This window comes from Corticium candelabrum, chromosome 5, assembly GCF_963422355.1.
Source record: "Corticium candelabrum chromosome 5, ooCorCand1.1, whole genome shotgun sequence".
In the NCBI taxonomy this organism is placed as follows: Eukaryota; Metazoa; Porifera; class Homoscleromorpha; order Homosclerophorida; family Plakinidae; genus Corticium; species Corticium candelabrum.
In genome coordinates this window covers 5,518,105-5,536,420 of record NC_085089.1, presented here as the reverse complement: position 1 = coordinate 5,536,420, position 18,316 = coordinate 5,518,105, and the positions used below count along the sequence as shown (strand labels likewise).

General features: G+C 46.1%; 5 protein-coding genes across 5 annotated transcripts; 2 read left to right on the top strand and 3 right to left on the bottom strand.

The window, feature by feature from the left end:
- Window positions 1–2,500: 2,500 nt before the first annotated feature.
- On the bottom strand, window positions 2,501–3,480 carry LOC134179608 (uncharacterized). Its single transcript, XM_062646544.1, has 2 exons — window positions 2,653–3,480; window positions 2,501–2,594 (listed from the first exon to the last, which is right to left on the bottom strand). The coding sequence occupies exons 1-2, from the start codon at window positions 3,478–3,480 to the stop codon at window positions 2,544–2,546; spliced, it is 879 nt and encodes a 292-aa protein (XP_062502528.1). The 3' UTR covers window positions 2,501–2,543.
- A 222-nt stretch (window positions 3,481–3,702) lies between these two features.
- Window positions 3,703–4,303, top strand: LOC134179607 (speckle-type POZ protein-like). Its single transcript, XM_062646543.1, has 2 exons — window positions 3,703–3,712; window positions 3,759–4,303. The coding sequence occupies exons 1-2, from the start codon at window positions 3,703–3,705 to the stop codon at window positions 4,301–4,303; spliced, it is 555 nt and encodes a 184-aa protein (XP_062502527.1).
- A 353-nt stretch (window positions 4,304–4,656) lies between these two features.
- Window positions 4,657–7,236, top strand: LOC134179606 (52 kDa repressor of the inhibitor of the protein kinase-like). The gene is made up of 3 exons (XM_062646542.1): window positions 4,657–5,441; window positions 5,501–6,596; window positions 6,655–7,236. The coding sequence occupies exons 1-3, from the start codon at window positions 4,657–4,659 to the stop codon at window positions 7,234–7,236; spliced, it is 2,463 nt and encodes an 820-aa protein (XP_062502526.1).
- An 832-nt stretch (window positions 7,237–8,068) lies between these two features.
- On the bottom strand, window positions 8,069–10,014 carry LOC134180049 (kelch-like protein 18). The gene is made up of 2 exons (XM_062647123.1): window positions 9,808–10,014; window positions 8,069–9,705 (listed from the first exon to the last, which is right to left on the bottom strand). The coding sequence occupies exons 1-2, from the start codon at window positions 9,857–9,859 to the stop codon at window positions 8,204–8,206; spliced, it is 1,554 nt and encodes a 517-aa protein (XP_062503107.1). The 5' UTR covers window positions 9,860–10,014; the 3' UTR covers window positions 8,069–8,203.
- Window positions 10,015–13,042: 3,028 nt separating this feature from the next.
- On the bottom strand, window positions 13,043–14,342 carry LOC134179605 (52 kDa repressor of the inhibitor of the protein kinase-like). Its single transcript, XM_062646541.1, has 2 exons — window positions 13,683–14,342; window positions 13,043–13,624 (listed from the first exon to the last, which is right to left on the bottom strand). The coding sequence occupies exons 1-2, from the start codon at window positions 14,340–14,342 to the stop codon at window positions 13,043–13,045; spliced, it is 1,242 nt and encodes a 413-aa protein (XP_062502525.1).
- Between the last annotated feature and the right edge of the window lie 3,974 nt (window positions 14,343–18,316).

Below are 18,316 nucleotides of genomic sequence, written 5' to 3'. Positions count from 1 at the left end.
AGCGCCAGGTAAAAATCCTCTCCCGAATCTCTCGACTTTGCGAGGAGATCTTTGACAGTGTGGACAGCCCTTTCTACTAGTCCGTTACCCTGTGGGTGTAGCGGAGAAGAAGTAGTGTGCTGAAAGCCATACTTATGGGCAAATTGCCTGAATTCTCTACTGGCGAACTGCGGACCGTTATCACTGTGTAACCTATTCGGAATACCGTGGCAAGCAAACATTTGCTTCAGGGCCTTGATAGTACTTTGGCACTGCAGGCTGGCCAATTTGTGAACTTCCGGAAATCTGGAATAATGGTCCACTACTAGTAAATAGTGTGCTTCTCGCCACTGGAACAGGTCAGCAGAGACGCTCTGCCAAGGTCGCTCAGGCAGTGGTGAAGAGCATAATGGCTCCTTTCGCTGTTGGTTTCGATACTTTGCGCATATTTCACAATTGGCCACCATCGTCTCCAACTGGGTATTCATGCCTGGCCACCAGACTACCTCTCTCGCCCGGTGTTTGGTTTTGCAAACACCCAAATGACCCTCGTGAGCTCGCTGGGCAATGTCTTGGCGTAAACTCTTCGGTATCACTATTTGGCTGCCGCGTAACACTATACCTTCAACCGCGGAAAAGAGATGTCGGGCACTCCACAACGGACGCAACTCCGGACTTAGCTGATGTATTGTTGTTGGCCACCTGGTACGTAATATGTCTTGCAGCTTGACTAGCAGCGGGTCCTTTGAAGTTTCTTGGCGAATTCGTTCGCGCATGAAATCTGATACAGGCCATACAGAAGCGATTGACCAGACGTACTCTTCTACCATCTCCTCTAGTGTATCATCAGCTTTACCAACTGGGCTGCGAGAGAGCGTATCTGCGACTGCCAACAACTTTCCTGGCACGTAGGTAACATGGCAAAGAAAACGCATCATTCGCATCTTTAACCGCTGTAGGCGTGGGGGACACTGATCGATATCCTGTACGTTCATGACTGTTTGTAGTGGTTGGTGGTCCGTTTCTATCACAAACAGTTGCGGTTGGCCAAGAAGATAGCACTCGAACTTTTCGCACGCCCAAACCATCGCCAGGGCCTCCTTTTCTATCTGGGAGTAACGTTGTTCGGTCGGAGTGAGTGCCCTGGATGCATAGCAGATAGGAGCCTTGCGTCCATTCGCTTGTGTTTGAAGCAGTACTGCCCCTATTCCATATGAGGACGCATCTGCAGATACAGTGATTGGAGCCTCTGGCGAATAGTAGGCCAACACAGGTGACTTAGTTATCAAGGCCTGCAAGCGGTCGTAAGCCTCATCGTGGGCGGGAGTCCACACCCATGCGGTTTCCTTTCTCAATAGCTCTCGAAGGGGGCCCGACACCTGAGAGTGATGTGGCAGAAATTTTGCTAAATACGCGATCATGCCCATGTACCGCCGCAACTCCTCACGATCCTTAGGTTTAGGCATAGATGTAACTGCGTGAATCTTTTCACCATCCGCATGAACTCCATCCCGGTCAACTACGTGGCCAAAATATTTCACCTGACTTTGCCGAAAACGACATTTTAAGGGATTGAGTCTAAGCCCGTTTTGCTTGCAACGATCTAAAACCCGGCGCAACCGTTCGTCATGCTCCTTTTCCGTGGCACCCCAAACGATGACGTCATCAATGAAACAGTCTGTCCCCTCAATGTCGGCCAACATGTGCTTCATTGAACGGTGGAAAACTTCTGGACCCGAGGTGATACCGAAGGGCAAGCGTCTAAATTGATACCTCCCAAATGGAGTGATAAATGTGGTAAGTTCGCAGCTAGCAGGAGACAAGGGAATCTGCCAGAATCCTGAGGCAGCATCTAGAGTAGTAAAATACTGTGCTCCGCTCATTTTAGCAAATACATCATCTGCGACGGGTAATTGGAATCTTTCCCTGTCCACTGACTTATTCAATTCGGTGTAATCAACACAAATACGTACCTTTCCGTCTTTTTTCAAGACCGGAACCATTGGACTCACCCATGGTGTTGGTTGAACTACTTCTTCAATGATGCCAGCCGTTAGCATTCGACCCAGCTCCTCCTTGACCTTTGACATCAATGGGTATGCGACTCGTCGAGGACTGGCCACTGCTCTCGGTATTGTGTTGGCTTGCAACCTAATTGTATGGGGATACTGATGTAAACGGCCAATCCCATGAAACAGGTCACTGTAGGCAACAGCAATTGGGACGGATGTCTCCCCTGAATGATCTTCTCTCGTCGGACTGGTAGGAGGGGCCTCAGAGGAAATTGAGCAGAGTGGCTTGAGAAGCTCCAAATCTAGACAGGCAGACAAACCCAGAATTGGCTCCGCCTGGACTGATGTAATATAGAATCTGATAGTTTTGGTCATTCCTTCACGTACTCTGACTTGACACACACATTGACCATCTAACGGCAACGGCATATCTGAACCATAAGCCATGATTCGTGCGTTAGCCGGCTTTATTGTAGGCTTTTTTGTGCAGCTGCCGATATATCTTCCTTGGGAGAACGTTCACTTGCGCCCCCGTGTCCAACTTAAATGTGACTACTGATCCATTGGTTGAGATAGGTACCTTCCAACTGTTGCTGTCGTGATCTAACGCAGCAATGAACAGAGATGGAGCAACCTCTGTCTCCGTAGTAATACTGCTAACCTGCTGTGACGCCTGGGGGTGTGTTTCTCCTTTGCCAACTGTGTCAACCGTCGCGTCTACTGACTGGATGTGTCCCGATTTGGTACGACAAACAACTGAAAAGTGATCATATCCCTTGCATTTGTGACAGATTTTTCCTTTAGCAGGACATTGCGTGTAAGGGCCATGGCTTCGTCCGCACCGGGAACATCGAGCGCTTGGCTGCTGACGAGGCTTGTCACGTGGCTTGTCACGTGACACCCGCATGGCTTCTACTGACTGAACGGCTGCTGACTCGTCCAACCTTCTCAGCTGCTCCTGTGAGACTTCTGCGGCCCGGCAGATGCGTATCGCCTTTGGCAGATCCAAATCGTCAACACGTAACAGTCGCTCCGTTAACATTGAATCACCGATGCCACACACGACCCTGTCTTTGATTAGGCTGTCTGTCAGTGCGTCAAATTCACACGTCTGTGCGAGTATTCGCAGGTCAGTCACAAACTTATCCACAGTCTCACCGGGCTGACGACTTCTCGTGAAGAATCTATGACGTTCGTACGTCACGTTCGTCTTAGGAGCGTAATACTCGTCGAATTTCGCCAAAACAACAGCGTACTTGCGCTGACCGTCTTCCGTCTTGTCCTCCGCCGTAAAGGTGAATGTGCTGAACACATCGACGCCCTCTTCCCCCACTGCGTGGAGCAGCAGAGCTATCTTCTCTTCGTCTCGTGCTGCCTGCCGTCCTGCTGCTGTGAGAAATGTCTCGAACCTTTGGCGCCATTTTTTCCACGTCGTGGCCGGCGACGTCATACCACTCGCCATGGGTTGTGGTGGCTGGAGATACGCCATAATTCACTCCTGGTACCATGTAAAGCAACGCAGATCACACGGGAACTGGTCGTAAGCCAGACAAGACACTGTATTGCGATGGTCTCTAACCCGTGACCTTCGGACTACTGTACCCCAAAACCCCGTATGTAACCCTTACTGTAAAGTCACTACTATTAGTAATTACCATTTGTTACAGTAAGTGTGCTAACTGTAAATATACGGCTGGATAAGTGGGCACGCATGCCATGCGGTATGCAAAGTACAGTCATGTAATCATTATTTCCATTTGCTTGCAGATGAGTTTGACGAGTATGAGAGAGTTTCTCATCCTTCTACGGCTATGGAATCGTGGAAGTCGTTTTACGACAATCAAGAAATGGTTGATGTCACTGTAGTTGTCGGCAGTAACAAGATGGAAATCAAAGCTCACAAGCTCGTGCTGTGCGCATACAGTGACGTCCTAAAGAAAATGTTGACTAGTCCAATGAAAGAAGCTCAAGATAATACAATGGAGTTTCCTCAAGTCGACGAAACAGTATTCAGAGCACTTCTTGAGATTTTCTACACAGGAACCGCTCCAGTCGACAAATCCTATAGATGTCAATTCATAGAACTTTGTGATTATGTCCACGTTCCAAATCTTAAAACACATTGTTGCACATGGTTGCATGAAAATCTGGTAGCTGAAGATGCATGTGAATATCTTATGTTTTCAAAGAAGTCGTCAGCTGATGAGCAGCTCTACGAGAATTGTTTCCAATGGATCGAAGATCACGCCGCTGAAGTTCTCAATACAGATGGTTTTGAAATGTACCTGACGGCAGAAGAAGTAAAAAATTAGCCGCTAGTGACGACTTGAATCTCGATGAAATCCAGCTGTTTCAAGGAATCGAGCGATGGATTGAGTATGATGATTCAAGACACGCAGACGGTACAGAGATAGCAAAACTTCTGCGCTTACCAATGATGAACGTCAGCGACTTGCTGGGTTGTGTGAAGATCAGCACGTTTGTCGAGTCTAATCAAGCCCGTAGGCTGGGGGGGGGTCCACTGGGTGCACGGAAGAAGTCCGGGCTAGTAGGCAAAAGGACTCCGAGGGATGTGTTGGAACTCCAAAGTACGTGCCAGATATTTGGCTATCCTGTCTGCTACCTGGTAACGTGGAGAAGTGCGTGTTCGTCACAGTGACACTAGATGGGACGGTCTCAGGAAAAAGATAGAAAAAGGAGGCAAGCAGCGGCTACGTGTCAACGGCTGGACGGCTTTCTAGTTCCGAAAAGGGCAAGTGATCAACTTGTGACTCCTGATCCAGATTTTACACAGCTGGTTGCAGTAGACGATCAACTAACACCGAATTGCAGTGAGTGCTGTAGTGGTAGTGTAGAAAGAGTAGGATCGTCCTCTACCGCCACGTATGTCGAGCCTTTGCGCAACACATGCTGTGAAGTTCACGACAACGAGGCTCAGCGTGCAGGCGTCGCAGGCGGCAATCAGCAATGCCATCATGCTAATACTTCTGATCATGATTTAGTGGATGATATCGGCAAATTGTTTTTCAAAACCAAGTCTCCTGTCGATTTCTGCAAGTCCATGCAGGCTCTGAGTGCTGCGGAGAAGTACAACCTACTGACAAATCACAAAAAGCCTCGTGCCGACCAAGGTTTTTCTCCGACATGTATTGGTGGCCGCAACCGAGCTTTTCGTCCTGTTTGGCTATCAGAACACCCGTGGATGGTTTACAGCGAGCAAGTGGATGGTGCCTTTTGCATTGCTTGTGGAATTTTCGTTGCTAAAGTGTCCAAGGGGAAGTTTGTATGCAAGCCTTTTCGTGATTGGAACAAGAAAGGAGAAAAGCAAAGGAGCACGAGCAGTGCTTATACCATCATCAAGCCATTGAGCAAGCTGATAACTTCAAGCGAACCTTGGAGAATCCAGATACTACCATTACTGCACAGTCGGACACCCGCAGGGCGGCCAATGTCGCGCGTAATCGTGCTGTCCTGAAGTCCATTGCTTCTGCTGTGTTGTACTGCGCCAGACAGTGCATTGCTTTACGTGGAGACGCAGAGAGTGTGGAATCACTTGGAAATCCAGGTAATTTTCTTTCTTTGCCGAGGCTTCTGGCAGTGCACGATGAAGAGTTAAGAAGGCACCTGGAAATTCCTGCAATGCGATGGGCAACTTATCTTTCTCCTCAAACACAAAATGAGCTGATTAAAGTCATGGGAAACCACATCCTCTTACAGGGAATAATAGGTGATTTGACAGCTGCGCCTTTTTACGCCATCCTTGCTGACGAGGTAACTTCGCATAACGTTGAGCATCTTGCCATCTGCGCCAGGTTTGTTGACAGAAGTACTAAAGAGGTCAGAGAAGAGTTTTTAACGTTTTTGAAGTTGGACAGAATTACTGGGGAGCGGATTGCAGATGGTATCTTTGGCTTTCTGGAAGAGAATAACATATCACTCGCTACTATGCGTGGTCAGGGCTACGACGGCGCCAGCAACATGTCTTCAGATCGAGTGGGTGTCCAGGCCAGGATTAGACATAAAGCTTCTTTAGCCACCTACGTACACTGCAGTGGCCACTGCCTTACCCTTGTGATGAGCAAGTCATGTGCTCTTCCTGAAGTACGTAATGTGATCGATTGCGTTAAAAAATGCAGCCGTTTCTTTCTCAATAGTCCAAAGAGAAGTGTCGTTCTAGAGATGATCATCAACCACAATGTGGTCAATGAAGAGAGGAGGAAAGCACTGATCGATCTGTGCAAGACGCGATGGGCTGAGCGGCATTCGGCTTATCGGCACTTCTACCAAGGGTACGTATTTGTGGTTGAAGCTCTAGAGATGATAGCTTTCCGCTATCACTTGGAGAAATATGGGGCTACGTATGCCGACTGGGACTATGCAGGCCGCAATGAAGCACAGCAGATCCTGGCCAGTGTTACTTCCTTTCAGTTTGTTGTTGTGTTTGTGACGATATATCAGTACTTATCACACCTTTCGGGCATTACCGTGAAGCTGCAGAGCAAAGCTGTTGATATCGTGAAAGCGCATAACATGATATCTGAAATTGTGAGGACCTACAACAGCGAGCGCGCAAACGTTGAAAGCAGCTTTTCTCAAATCTACAAAGTTAGTTCAGACATGGCAATAAAGGTTGGAAGTACAATTGCAATGCCTCGCATTGCAGCAAGGCAGCAATATTCCAGCTGCTTCTGTTCAAGAGTATTTGCAGAGAAATGTTGCAATTCCCTTTCTTGATCATATTATTATTAACATCAACCGGCAGTTCTCAAAGTCGGCAGTCACAGCCATTTCCTTACTTGGTCTTGTACCAAGTATCATATGTTCGCAAGATGTCAACCTGGAGGAGGCGCTAATCAAGTACAGAAATGATCTGCCATCGCATGAATTGATGGACGCGGAACTCGGGCGCTGGAGGAACAGGTATATGGCGATGCTCCCTGATAAGAGACCGTGCTCACCAGCAAAAGCCATCAAAGAATGTGACGCCACTGACTTCCCAAACATCTCGGTTCTTTTGACCATCGCCTGTACCATACCTGTCACCTCGTGTGAACGTGAGAGAAGCGCCAGTGCTTTACGACGTCTAAACAACTATATGCGCGCATCCATGGATAAGGACAGATTGTCTCACCTTGCTCTCCTTCATATCCACTACGATGTACCAATAGATCTTGACGACGTAGTCGATTATTATGCTCGCCTTCACCCTCGCAGACTCGAACTTTACTCGGTACTGTTACACTAATGTTTTCTGCTAACTCTAAGTCTTGCATATACAATTATGAATACAGATACGCATTATTTGACAATGCCCGCGCAATTGCAAATGCAATTGTGTGAAACAACTATACAAACGCAATTTTAACCATATTTCCAAAGTGGTGAATCCACAAAAACCTTTAGCGCAGTGCAATTACATTTAATTGAAACCACATAGACTTTGTTGGCAAATGCACCCCCCACTCCTGCGACCAGCCTACGGGCCTGCAAAAAGACAATCCTTTGCTAGCCTGCGCAATTCTGACTGGTACACTGCAATCGACTCTCCTTCCCTTTGTTGTCGCTTGTAAAACGATAGCGATCTGCGATCACGACTATGCGTGGTTGATAGTGCTTCTGTAGTGCTTCGAGCAACTCGTCCAGACTCAGGTCTTGCGCTTTTGCGGACGGACTAGATTCTTCAACAAATTGTACGTTGTAGCTCCAATACATGTAAGAAAAACGGCCTTGCCCTTGTCTCTGTCCGTCGAAATGTCATTTGCTACACAGTAGAGTAGAAACCTCTCTTTGTAGTCTTCAACACTGTCGATTCCTGGTCGAAAATCGCTAATCTTCCCGTGTCTACCCGTTGCCATATCCTCGACGCCAATTGTAGTATTATTGTACTTAAACGCACACACTGATCATACACCACGGAAGACTGACGCTCTATTGCTATAGACACACTGCACTATCTCTGAACGCGGAACACAGACTCACCAAGATGTACTGTCTCGTAACATACACGTCACTAATCTAATTAGTATACTATATCACAACATACTTAATTAATTAATTAAGTCTTCCATGTGTATTTTTTGAGTATTATATTGTGAATCAGTACAATATAAGTCTAAAGATTCTTGCATCACTACTCTATTACAAGAAGTACGTGCTAACATGTATTGTTGGGGCAGCTAGGGTGTACAATTGAAGTTAATTAATTACATGTTTCAGCAGCTAGCAGTGTCACTTTTCACTGATACAGTTGCGGTGTTTTCAATATTTTCTATTGCAACCTCGATATAAACGTTTTTTTTGTCATTCTTTCTATCTAGGATCGCTTGTTGAGAAGACGACTGTTGCGCAATCTTGCAAGATTGTCCGAATTGTGGCAAGTAATTGCAACATGATTCTGTGGTCAAGGGTATTTGTGCTATTACAGCGCCATTTAGGTGTATGCACACCTGCTTTAATGTGACGTGAAACTTCAATGCCACAATGCGTCCAGCTGGAATTGACACAGCTTTGAACAAAGGAAACGTATAAAGAGTGGCATTTTCTATCTGCACCCCACATCGTTGTGGAGGAGTGGAGCCGAGTCGGCCATGGCATGCGAATCCTGGTAAGCTCACGCTTTGAAATGAATCTCGATCAGAAGGTAAAATTAGAAGTCCAACTGTAACTTTACGATTGACGGTTGATTTGGTGGTGAGCTGAACTCGTGCACAACTTGGAATGGGCAGTCCTGCTGCTGTATGCAACACGTCCAAACTTTTCACAACAATACGGTTGGAATTGGTAGGCAAACTTCCAAGAACTTCAAAAGATGTTGTTGCTAAGCCTCTAACAGATGTTGTTGATCCGGGCAATTTCCACGTGAAAGAAGACCGGAATCTTGAAATACGCTCAGATGGCAGACGCAAGTCGTTAAAATTAGATGAGACGATTTCACGCGGATTGTATACCGTGGGTTGCTGCAACAACATTAAAGCCTCAAGAATAGCATTAGACTCGACAAACGTGCTGCTCTTCACACAACCCAGCAAGTCGCTGACGTTCATCATTGGTAAGCGCAGAAGTTTTGCTATCTCTGTACCGTCTCCATGTCTTGAATCATCATACTCAATCCATTGCTCGATTCCTTGAAACAGCTGGATTTCATCGAGATTCAGGTCGTCACTAGCGGCTAATCTTTTTACATCTTCTGCCGTCATGTACATTTCAAAGCCATCTGTATTGAGAACTTCAGCGGCGTGATCTTCGATCCATTGGAAACAATTCTCATAGAGCTGCTCATCAGCTGACGGCTTCTTTGAAAACATAAGATATTCACATGCATCTTCAGCTACCAGATTTTCATGCAACCATGTGCAACAATGTGTTTTAAGATTTGGAACGTGGACATAATCACAAAGTTCTATGAGTTGACATATAAAGGATTTGTTGACTGGAACGTTTCCTGTGTAGAAAAACTCAAGAAGTGCTCTGAATGCTGTTTCGTCGACTTGAGGAAACTCAATTGTATTATCTTGAGCTTCTTTCATTGGACTAGTCAACATTTTCTTTAGGACGTCACTGTGTGCGCACAGCACAAGCTTGTGAGCTTTGATTTCCATCTTGTTACTGCCGACAACTACAGTGACATCAACCATTTCTTGATTGTCGTAAAACGACTTCCACGATTTCATAGCCGTAGAAGGATGAGAAACTCTCTCATACTCGTCAAACTCATCTGCAAGCAAATGCAAATAATGATCACATGACCGTTACTTTGCATACCGCATGGCATGCGTGCCCGCTAATCCGGCCGTATATTTACAGTTAGCACACTTACCGGACACTGAAACGGTTTCTAGAGGCTCTTCGCTGCAAGACTCTTCACTCATGGTACAAGTAGAGGTGGCATCTAGCACTTTGGACAATGTTACCAATTACGCGAGAAACCTGAATCAAGTACAAATAGAGCAACCAAAGCCAAAGAGGCGTGGTTGAACTTCTATATCCCAACTTTGGCAATGTCAGACCCGTGTACGGTATAGAGGTCACGAGACCTAGTACTTTATATATACTAGAGCGCGGCCCCGTTCCTCGGACACCATCATATTCCGGACGCGAGTTCTCAGTTATCCGTTTGTAGGTATCCGAGTTGTAATTGAGCACACCAAAAGAGAGCATTGTACCTCTTCTCTGCTTAGAGTGAGATTGAAAACTGTGCGGAGCCTTGCATACCCCGTTCATCGAACAAACGCATCGTTCACCGGACAGTAGCGTTTATATTGCACACACGCATCATTCAGCCTAGTTACTCATATATCGCTAATCAACAACTCTTTACCTACAAATCGTGTTTTACCCTGCATCTGCATCTGGCCATTCAACAAAGAAGACGACAAATGAAATCGATGAGAGGGCAGGATTAAAGTGCTAAACGCTCTTTTACCCTTTGCAAAGAAAGTCGATCGCTGCGTAGCGTGCGTTGACAAGGACTTGATGTAATCTAATTCAACTTTACCTAGGAGAAGCAGGCGTAAAGATTCTAGCTGCTCTGATAGTAAACAAAGTTCCTGCATTCAGTACAGCTGGCTGTACCAACGATGACGTGCCGCACTTCGTGACGGTGCAAGGTCAGGCAATGGTAGATATCAAACTGAGATAGAAACACCTGCACACGTCTTAGTCAGAGCCAAGTAACAATTTAGGGGCTTTGAAAGGAAAGCACGGGTTGTTCCTGTGCGAGTTGGGAGAATGTGCTCACCGCAAAGCTCGAACATGGATGACGTGAATCGTCTGCTATATCCGGCCGGTGCATCAAGCCTGTGCAGTTGCGCTGCAAGACACTCAGGAGTTCAAATTCTTACGCTGGAAAGGCTAGACAGTACCTGAGGGCTAGTAGATGCCAACAGACTGAGCTTGGCAGCAGAGAAAATTCAGCAGTTTCCGCTAATAACCGTTGCTGAGTCAAATAAAGGTCAAACGAATTGGAGGCCGTACGATATTTCCTTTCAACTCTCTCTCATGACATTATTACCTGCAGACTGCTGCTGCAAAGAAAAAACGACTGTCCGACGAAAGGAGCGTTACCTCGACTCGATGAGCGTGCGCTATCTCTCCTGGAGAGTAGCAAACGGAGACAGTGATAGTGTTGTCGCGTTAGCTAGTCACCTATAAACCTATCTCAGGTGCGAATTTGCGGAATGGCCTTTGCGTTTTCATGGGGGAGGTCGTGTCTGGTAAATGATGGTGGTGTCCGATGAACGGGGTCGCAGAGAAAGATCACGTTTACCGTCCTAGCATAATCGTTTCAAGCCTTTGGAAGTCCCACGTCTGAAATCACAGTCTTTACTAATTCTTCTTACTGTGGCCTCTAGCAAAGCTCAGTCTTACTTCGTTTACTTCTTGCATGCTGTCCGATGATTGATGGTGTCCAATAACAGGGGCGTCGCTCTAGTCGTGTGTAAAAGTTCTAAAACGCGTTCCAGCCACAGCGACAATACGTGGAAGAGCCCAAGAGTGCCATATATATACAAGCTCCAATGCCCGGCTTCGCCCAGGGGACAACACCCGGGCAACAGTTTAATCACACAAATTATTGATTTGCAGACACTGTTTGCTATTAATGACAGACAGACAGTACAGACAGAGACACAAACAGACAGGCAAGTCGCCTTTATAGGTAGAGATTATAGCAGAAAGTATCTAAAAATGCGTTTGATGGTTGGAGAGGCAGAGGAGGTGTAGCCAGGTCACGTACAGTTTGTCTAGAGAGATCTTTGTAGATTTTCAAACTCTCTGCTCTAGAGTGTTGGTTATCATCCCTATGCAAAAAAAAGTTCCAATCACAGCACAAACCAATTACACTAATTTATGCCCTTGTCAGCGCAACCTGAGCCAGTCCGTCTGTTCGGAGGCATTGTAAAAACAATAAAAAATGTCGCGTATACACTTGCAATCGTATAGCACTCCCAGATATTGCGCAGCCAGTAGACTGTAATGTTTTGGCGCAGTAGACTGTAATGTTTTGTCAGTAACCGTTTACGGTCACTAATTAGCCGTGGTGTAAGTGCTTTTACCGTTTAGTAGCAGCCAGACAGAATTCTCTTTCATAATTATATCCCGTTCAATTGCCGTTTCCAAAATCCCGTTGATTGGATTAGCGATTGGTTGAAGACATTTCGACTTGAACGTTGCTGCCATTGCGAGGAACAGGTGTATCGAACTTGGCTTAGAATCGACACGTGTCCAGTTTCAAAAAATCCCGTTGATTGGATTATTGATCCCGTTGAAGCCATTTCGCCATTCTTCGACGTGAATCTCGTACGTGCAAGTCACGTGCAATACTTACCCGGATAATCCGTCCCCCGTCTAGAACGAATGCCGACTCTCGCCTTTTCGACAGTACCGCTGAACGTCGTCTCTTTGAAGACGCTGCTGGCGTTTCGGGTAACAGGTGCATCAAACACGACAGCTCTTCGACGGTCGTAGACTGGCAAACGACCGTGGGCGCATTTTTTCAAGACCCGGATATCAGCAAAATATCTTCCGTTTCCCAGCGTCGCCCGCAATAAACGACACAATCGGCGCCAACCGTCTGATGTCGGGAACGAGCAGTCTAAATTCGGTGGAGAAACGATGCGTCGTTCCGGAGATATTCGCGCGCGAGCGGAAGCGAGTGCGATCGGCAGGAAATCGCCTCGTCGTGGGAGAAATCAGGAAGACGATCACGGTCTCACTTTCGAGATTAATGAATTCGGCGTGCTCGAGCCAAATTCGGCCGAGATTGGACTCGCCGTCTTTGAGAAACGGTCGTACGGACGGACACACAGACAGCAGGCCCGTAAGCTGGTCGCAGGAGTGGGGGGTGCATTTGCCAACAAAGTCTATGTGGTTTCAATTAAATGTAATCGCACTGCGCTAAAGTTTTTCGTGGATTCATCACTTTGGAAACATGGTTAAAATTCCGTTTGTATAGTTGTTTCACACAATTGCATTTGCAATTGCGCGGGCATTATCTAATAATACGTATCTGTATTCATAATTGTATATGCAAGACTTAGAGTTAGCAGAAAACATTAGTGTAACAGTACCGAGTCAAGTTCGAGTCTGCGAGGGTGAAGGCGAGCATAATAATCGACTACGTTGTCAAGATCTATTGGTACATCGTAGTGGATATGAAGGAGTGCAAGGTGAGACAATCTGTCCTTATCCATGGATGCGCGCATATAGTTGTTTAGGCGTCGTAAAGCACTGGCGCTTCTCTCACGTTTACACGAGGTGACAGGCATGGTACAGGTGATGGTCAAAAGAACCGAGATGTTTGGGAAGTCAGTGGCGTCACATTCTTTGATGGCTTTTGCTGGTGAGCACGGTCTCTTATCAGGGAGCATCGCCATATACCTGTTCCTCCAGCGCCCGAGTTCCGCGTCCATCAATTCATGCGATGGCAGATCATTTCTGTACTTGATTAGCGCCTCCTCCAGGTTGACATCTTGCGAACATATGATACTTGGTACAAGACCAAGTAAGGAAATGGCTGTGACTGCCGACTTTGAGAACTGCCGGTTGATGTTAATAATAATATGATCAAGAAAGGGAATTGCAACATTTCTCTGCAAATACTCTTGAACAGAAGCAGCTGGAATATTGCTGCCTTGCTGCAATGCGAGGCATTGCAATTGTACTTTCAACCTTTATTGCCATGTCTGAACTAACTTTGTAGATTTGAGAAAAGCTGCTTTCAACGTTTGCGCGCTCGCTGTTGTAGGTCCTCACAATTTCAGATATCATGTTATGCGCTTTCACGATATCAACAGCTTTGCTCTGCAGCTTCACGGTAATGCCCGAAAGGTGTGATAAGTACTGATATATCGTCACAAACACAACAACAAACTGAAAGGAAGTAACACTGGCCAGAATCTGTTGTGCTTCATTGCGGCCTGCATAGTCCCAGTCGGCATACGTAGCCCCATATTTCTCCAAGTGATAGCGGAAAGCTATCATCTCTAGAGCTTCAACCACAAATACGTACCCTTGGTAGAAGTGCCGATAAGCCGAATGCCGCTCAGCCCATCGCGTCTTGCACAGATCGATCAGTGCTTTCCTCCTCTCTTCGTTGACCACATTGTGGTTGAAGAACATCTCTAGAACACCACTTCTCTTTGGACTATTGAGAAAGAAACGGCTGCATTTTTTAACGCAATCGATCACATTACGTACTTCAGGAAGAGCACATGACTTGCTTATCACAAGGGTAAGGCAGTGGCCACTGCAGTGTACGTAGGTGGCTAAAGAAGCTTTATGTCTAATCCTGGCCTGGACACCCACTCGATCTGAAGACATGTTGCTGGCGCCGTCGTAGCCCTGACCACGCATAGTAGCGAGTGATATGTTATTCTCTTCCAGAAAGCCAAAGATACCATCTGCAATCCGCTCCCCAGTAATTCTGTTCAACTTCAAAAACGTTAAAACTTTTCTCTGACCTCTTTAGTACTTCTGTCAACAAAGCTGGCGCAGATGGCAAGATGCTCAACGTTATGCGAAGTTACCTCGTCAGTAAGAATGGCGTAAAAGGGCGCAGCTGTCTAATCACCTATTATTCCCTGTAAGAAGATGTGGTTTCCCATGACTTTAATCAGCTCATTTTGTGTTTGAGGAGAAAGATAAGTTGCCCATCGCATTGCAGGAATTTCCAGGTGCCTTCTTAACTCTTCATCGTGCACTGCCAGAAGCCTCGGCAAAGAAAGAAAATTACCTGGATTTCCAAGTGATTCCACACTCTCTGCGTCTCCACGTAAAGCAATGCACTGTCTGACGCAGTACAACACAGCAGAAGCAATGGACTTCAGGACAGCACGATTACGCGCGACATTGGCGCCCTGCGGGTGTCCGACTGTGCAGTAATGGTAGTATCTGGATTCTCCAAGGTTCGCTTAAAGTTATCAGCTTGCTCAATGGCTTGATGATGGTATAAGCACTGCTCGTGCTCCTTTGCTTTTTCTCCTTTCTTGTTCCAATCACGAAAAGGCTTGCATACAAACTTCCCCTTGGACACTTTAGCAACAAAAATTCCACAAGCAATGCAAAAGACACCATCCACTTGCTCGCTGTAAACCATCCACGGGTGTTCTGATAGCCAAACAGAACGAAAAGCTCGGTTGCGGCCACCGATACATGTCGGAGAAAAACCTTGGTCGGCACGAGGCTTTTTGTGATTTGTCAGTAGGTTGTACTTCTCCGCAGCACTCAGAGCCTGCATGGACTTGCAGAAATCGACAGGAGACTTGGTTTTGAAAAACAATTTGCCAATATCATCCACTAAATCATGATCAGAAGTATTAGCATGATGGCATTGCTGATTGCCGCTTGCGACGCCTGCACGCTGAGCCTCGTTGTCGTGAACTTCACAGCATGTGTTGCGCAAAGGCTCGACATACGTGGCGGTTGAGGACGATTCTACTCTTTCTACACTACCGCTACAGCACTCACTGGAAGTCGGTGTTAGTTGATCGTCTACTGCAACCAGCTATGTAAACTCTGGATTAGGGGCCACAAGTTGATCACTTGCCCTTTTCGGAACTAGAAAGCCGTCCAGCCGTTGACACGTAGCCGCTGCTTGCCTCCTTTTTCTATCTTTTTCCTGAGACTGTTCCATCTAGTGTCACTGTAACGAACACACACTACTCCACGTTACCAGGTAGCAGACAGGATAACCAAATATCTGACACGTACTTAGGAGTTCCAACACATCCCTCGGAGTCCATTTGCCTACTAGCCCGGACTTCTTCCATGAACGGGTCCGGGGAGGGTGCACGTGCACCCAGTGCCCCCCCCCAGCCTACGGGCTTGGACAGACAGGCAGACAAACACCTCTCCTTTATATATATACGAGCTCACATGGCCCGTCCTTCGTACGGGCAAGATATTGTAGTGTAAAGATAGGTCTGTGAACACGTCAAGTGCAATCTTAGTTGCGAGGTCCCGGATTTGCTTAATGAATTTGAACCTTGCTCTTCGCGCTTGTTTTGGCAACACAATCGGAGCCTACTGTCCGACGTCATGAACGAGCAGTCTAAATTCGGTGGAGATACGATGCGCCGTTCCAGAGATACTCGGGCCCGAGCGGAAGCGAGTGCGATTGGCAGGAAATCGCGTCGTCGTGGGAGAAGTCAGGAAGACAACCACAATCTCACTTTCGACTCAAATGAATTCGGCGTGCGCGAGCCAAATTCGGCTGAGATCAGACACTCCGTTTTTGAGAAACGCTCTTACAGACGAACACACAGACAGACAGACATACATACACACAGACAGACGGACAGACAGACAGACAGACAGACAGACACCTCTGCTATATATATATATATATATATATATATATATATATATATATATATCAGAGAGTGCGGTAGCACTCCCTATGTAGGAATGCGAAGAATCTAAAATGACAGCCCATACAAATATATATACTAGGATCCATGGCCCGTCCTTTGTACGGGCAAGATACTGTAGTGTAAAGATAGGTCTGTGGACACGTCACGTGCAATCTTTGTTGCGAGGTCCCGGATGTGCTGAATAAATTCGAATCATGCTCTTCGCGCTTGTTTCGATAGAAATCAACACACTTCCCGTGTAGCGCTTGCTGCAGAAAACGTCTAGGTTGCATTTGGTAGAAATGCAATCAGAATTTGGAGAGACGAAATCGCTAGAAGAGTAAGTTTCGTCGGCAGGAGATATTTGATTGCTCGAAGTTTTGCGAAGGACGACAATGCATACAGTCTACACAGGACTGGTGTGAGCGTGTGTTCGAATGAACTGGAATGTGTAGCGTTTGCGTCATCGAGAAATTTTATGCGGGGGTCGGACCCTCGAGAGGAAACCCTGTGCATAATTTAAATTTTTTACGAAAATCTTACCCTGTGCGTGCCGAGTGTGCGTGCCAGCTTCGGCTGCAAACGGACAAAAGACGTGGCCGCCAAACGCAAACACACGCGCGCGCGCACACACACACACACACACACACACACACACACACACACACACGCACACATACACACACACACACACACACACACACACACACACACACACACACACACACACACACACACACACACACACAATTTGAGCTCTATATATTAGATACTAGAATTTTAAAACCCTTTTTTTGAAAAAATAAATAGATGTAGAGATTGTATAAAAAGTAACAGAAACAATATCTATAGATAATATGAACCGAAGCCAGACATCACTAGTGAATTCTTCCAACCTCCAAATGTATAATGTAGGGAATGTGGGGGTTGGAAGAATTCACTATAGTGATGTCTGGCTTTGGTTCATATTATCTATAGATCTTGCTTTTGTTACTTTTTATACAATTGCTACATCTATTTATTTTTTCAGAGAAAAAGTTTTTAAAATTCTAGTTTGGTAAGTTTTTAGGAGCGCAAAAGCGCGTAACATATACTTAGGGTGCATGTACATGTCTTCACTAGGGCCTGTACGTATTTTCTAGGCATGTCTAAGATTTAGTGTGTTTTCATTATCGTTAAATAAACCTGTTTATACATGTATGTAACAGCTTTCGTTAGACATGATTCAGAGGTAGTTTACTCAAGCTCAAGCTAAGTCTACGGTGTAAATACGGAACCATGGTATCCTAGCGCACGTTGCACGGATATAGATCCTAGTTTTTAGTGTCTTTGCATTGCTCTTTCCTCTGTGCGTGTATAATTGAATATGCAACGGCAGTTGTAATAGAACTCGGCCTAGTAGTCAAAGACAAAGATTATCACATACGGGATATGCGTTGCAAATAATAGGTTCTGTATAAATTGCTCTGTGTAAGTAACTATTTGCTAATATTGCTCCTGTGTACAACGCAGATCGCAAACAATTTCAGACTAGACCGGACAATGGCAAACATGATCGAATTACACAGTTCTGGTAGTAGACTCTTTCGTAAACTCTTTGGGCAGAGCTATTTGAATGGCGCTTCGTCCAATGTCTCTGGTTGCCATGAACAAGCATCGCAAATACTGCTCTGTGATTGGCCCGAACTGTGCAACAGCGTTGATGGCGGTCAAAGTATCAAATCTGCTTGAAAGAAACACATTTTTTAACATTCCTTTTAGTTTCTCTAAAGGAGCACTTCACCGTTCCGCGCAACTCTCCCTCTGCCCTCGGCCGCTAATCGTTTCTGGTCACACATCAAGTTGGAAAGTTTGGCGCTATCTCAGAGCAAACTTGATAGCTGAGCATTCTAATAAGGCCAAAAAGCAAAACCTTCTTGGCGGTTTTTCAAATAACGTCCACTAATTAGGTGCGAGTTTCGTTTTACCGCTTTACGT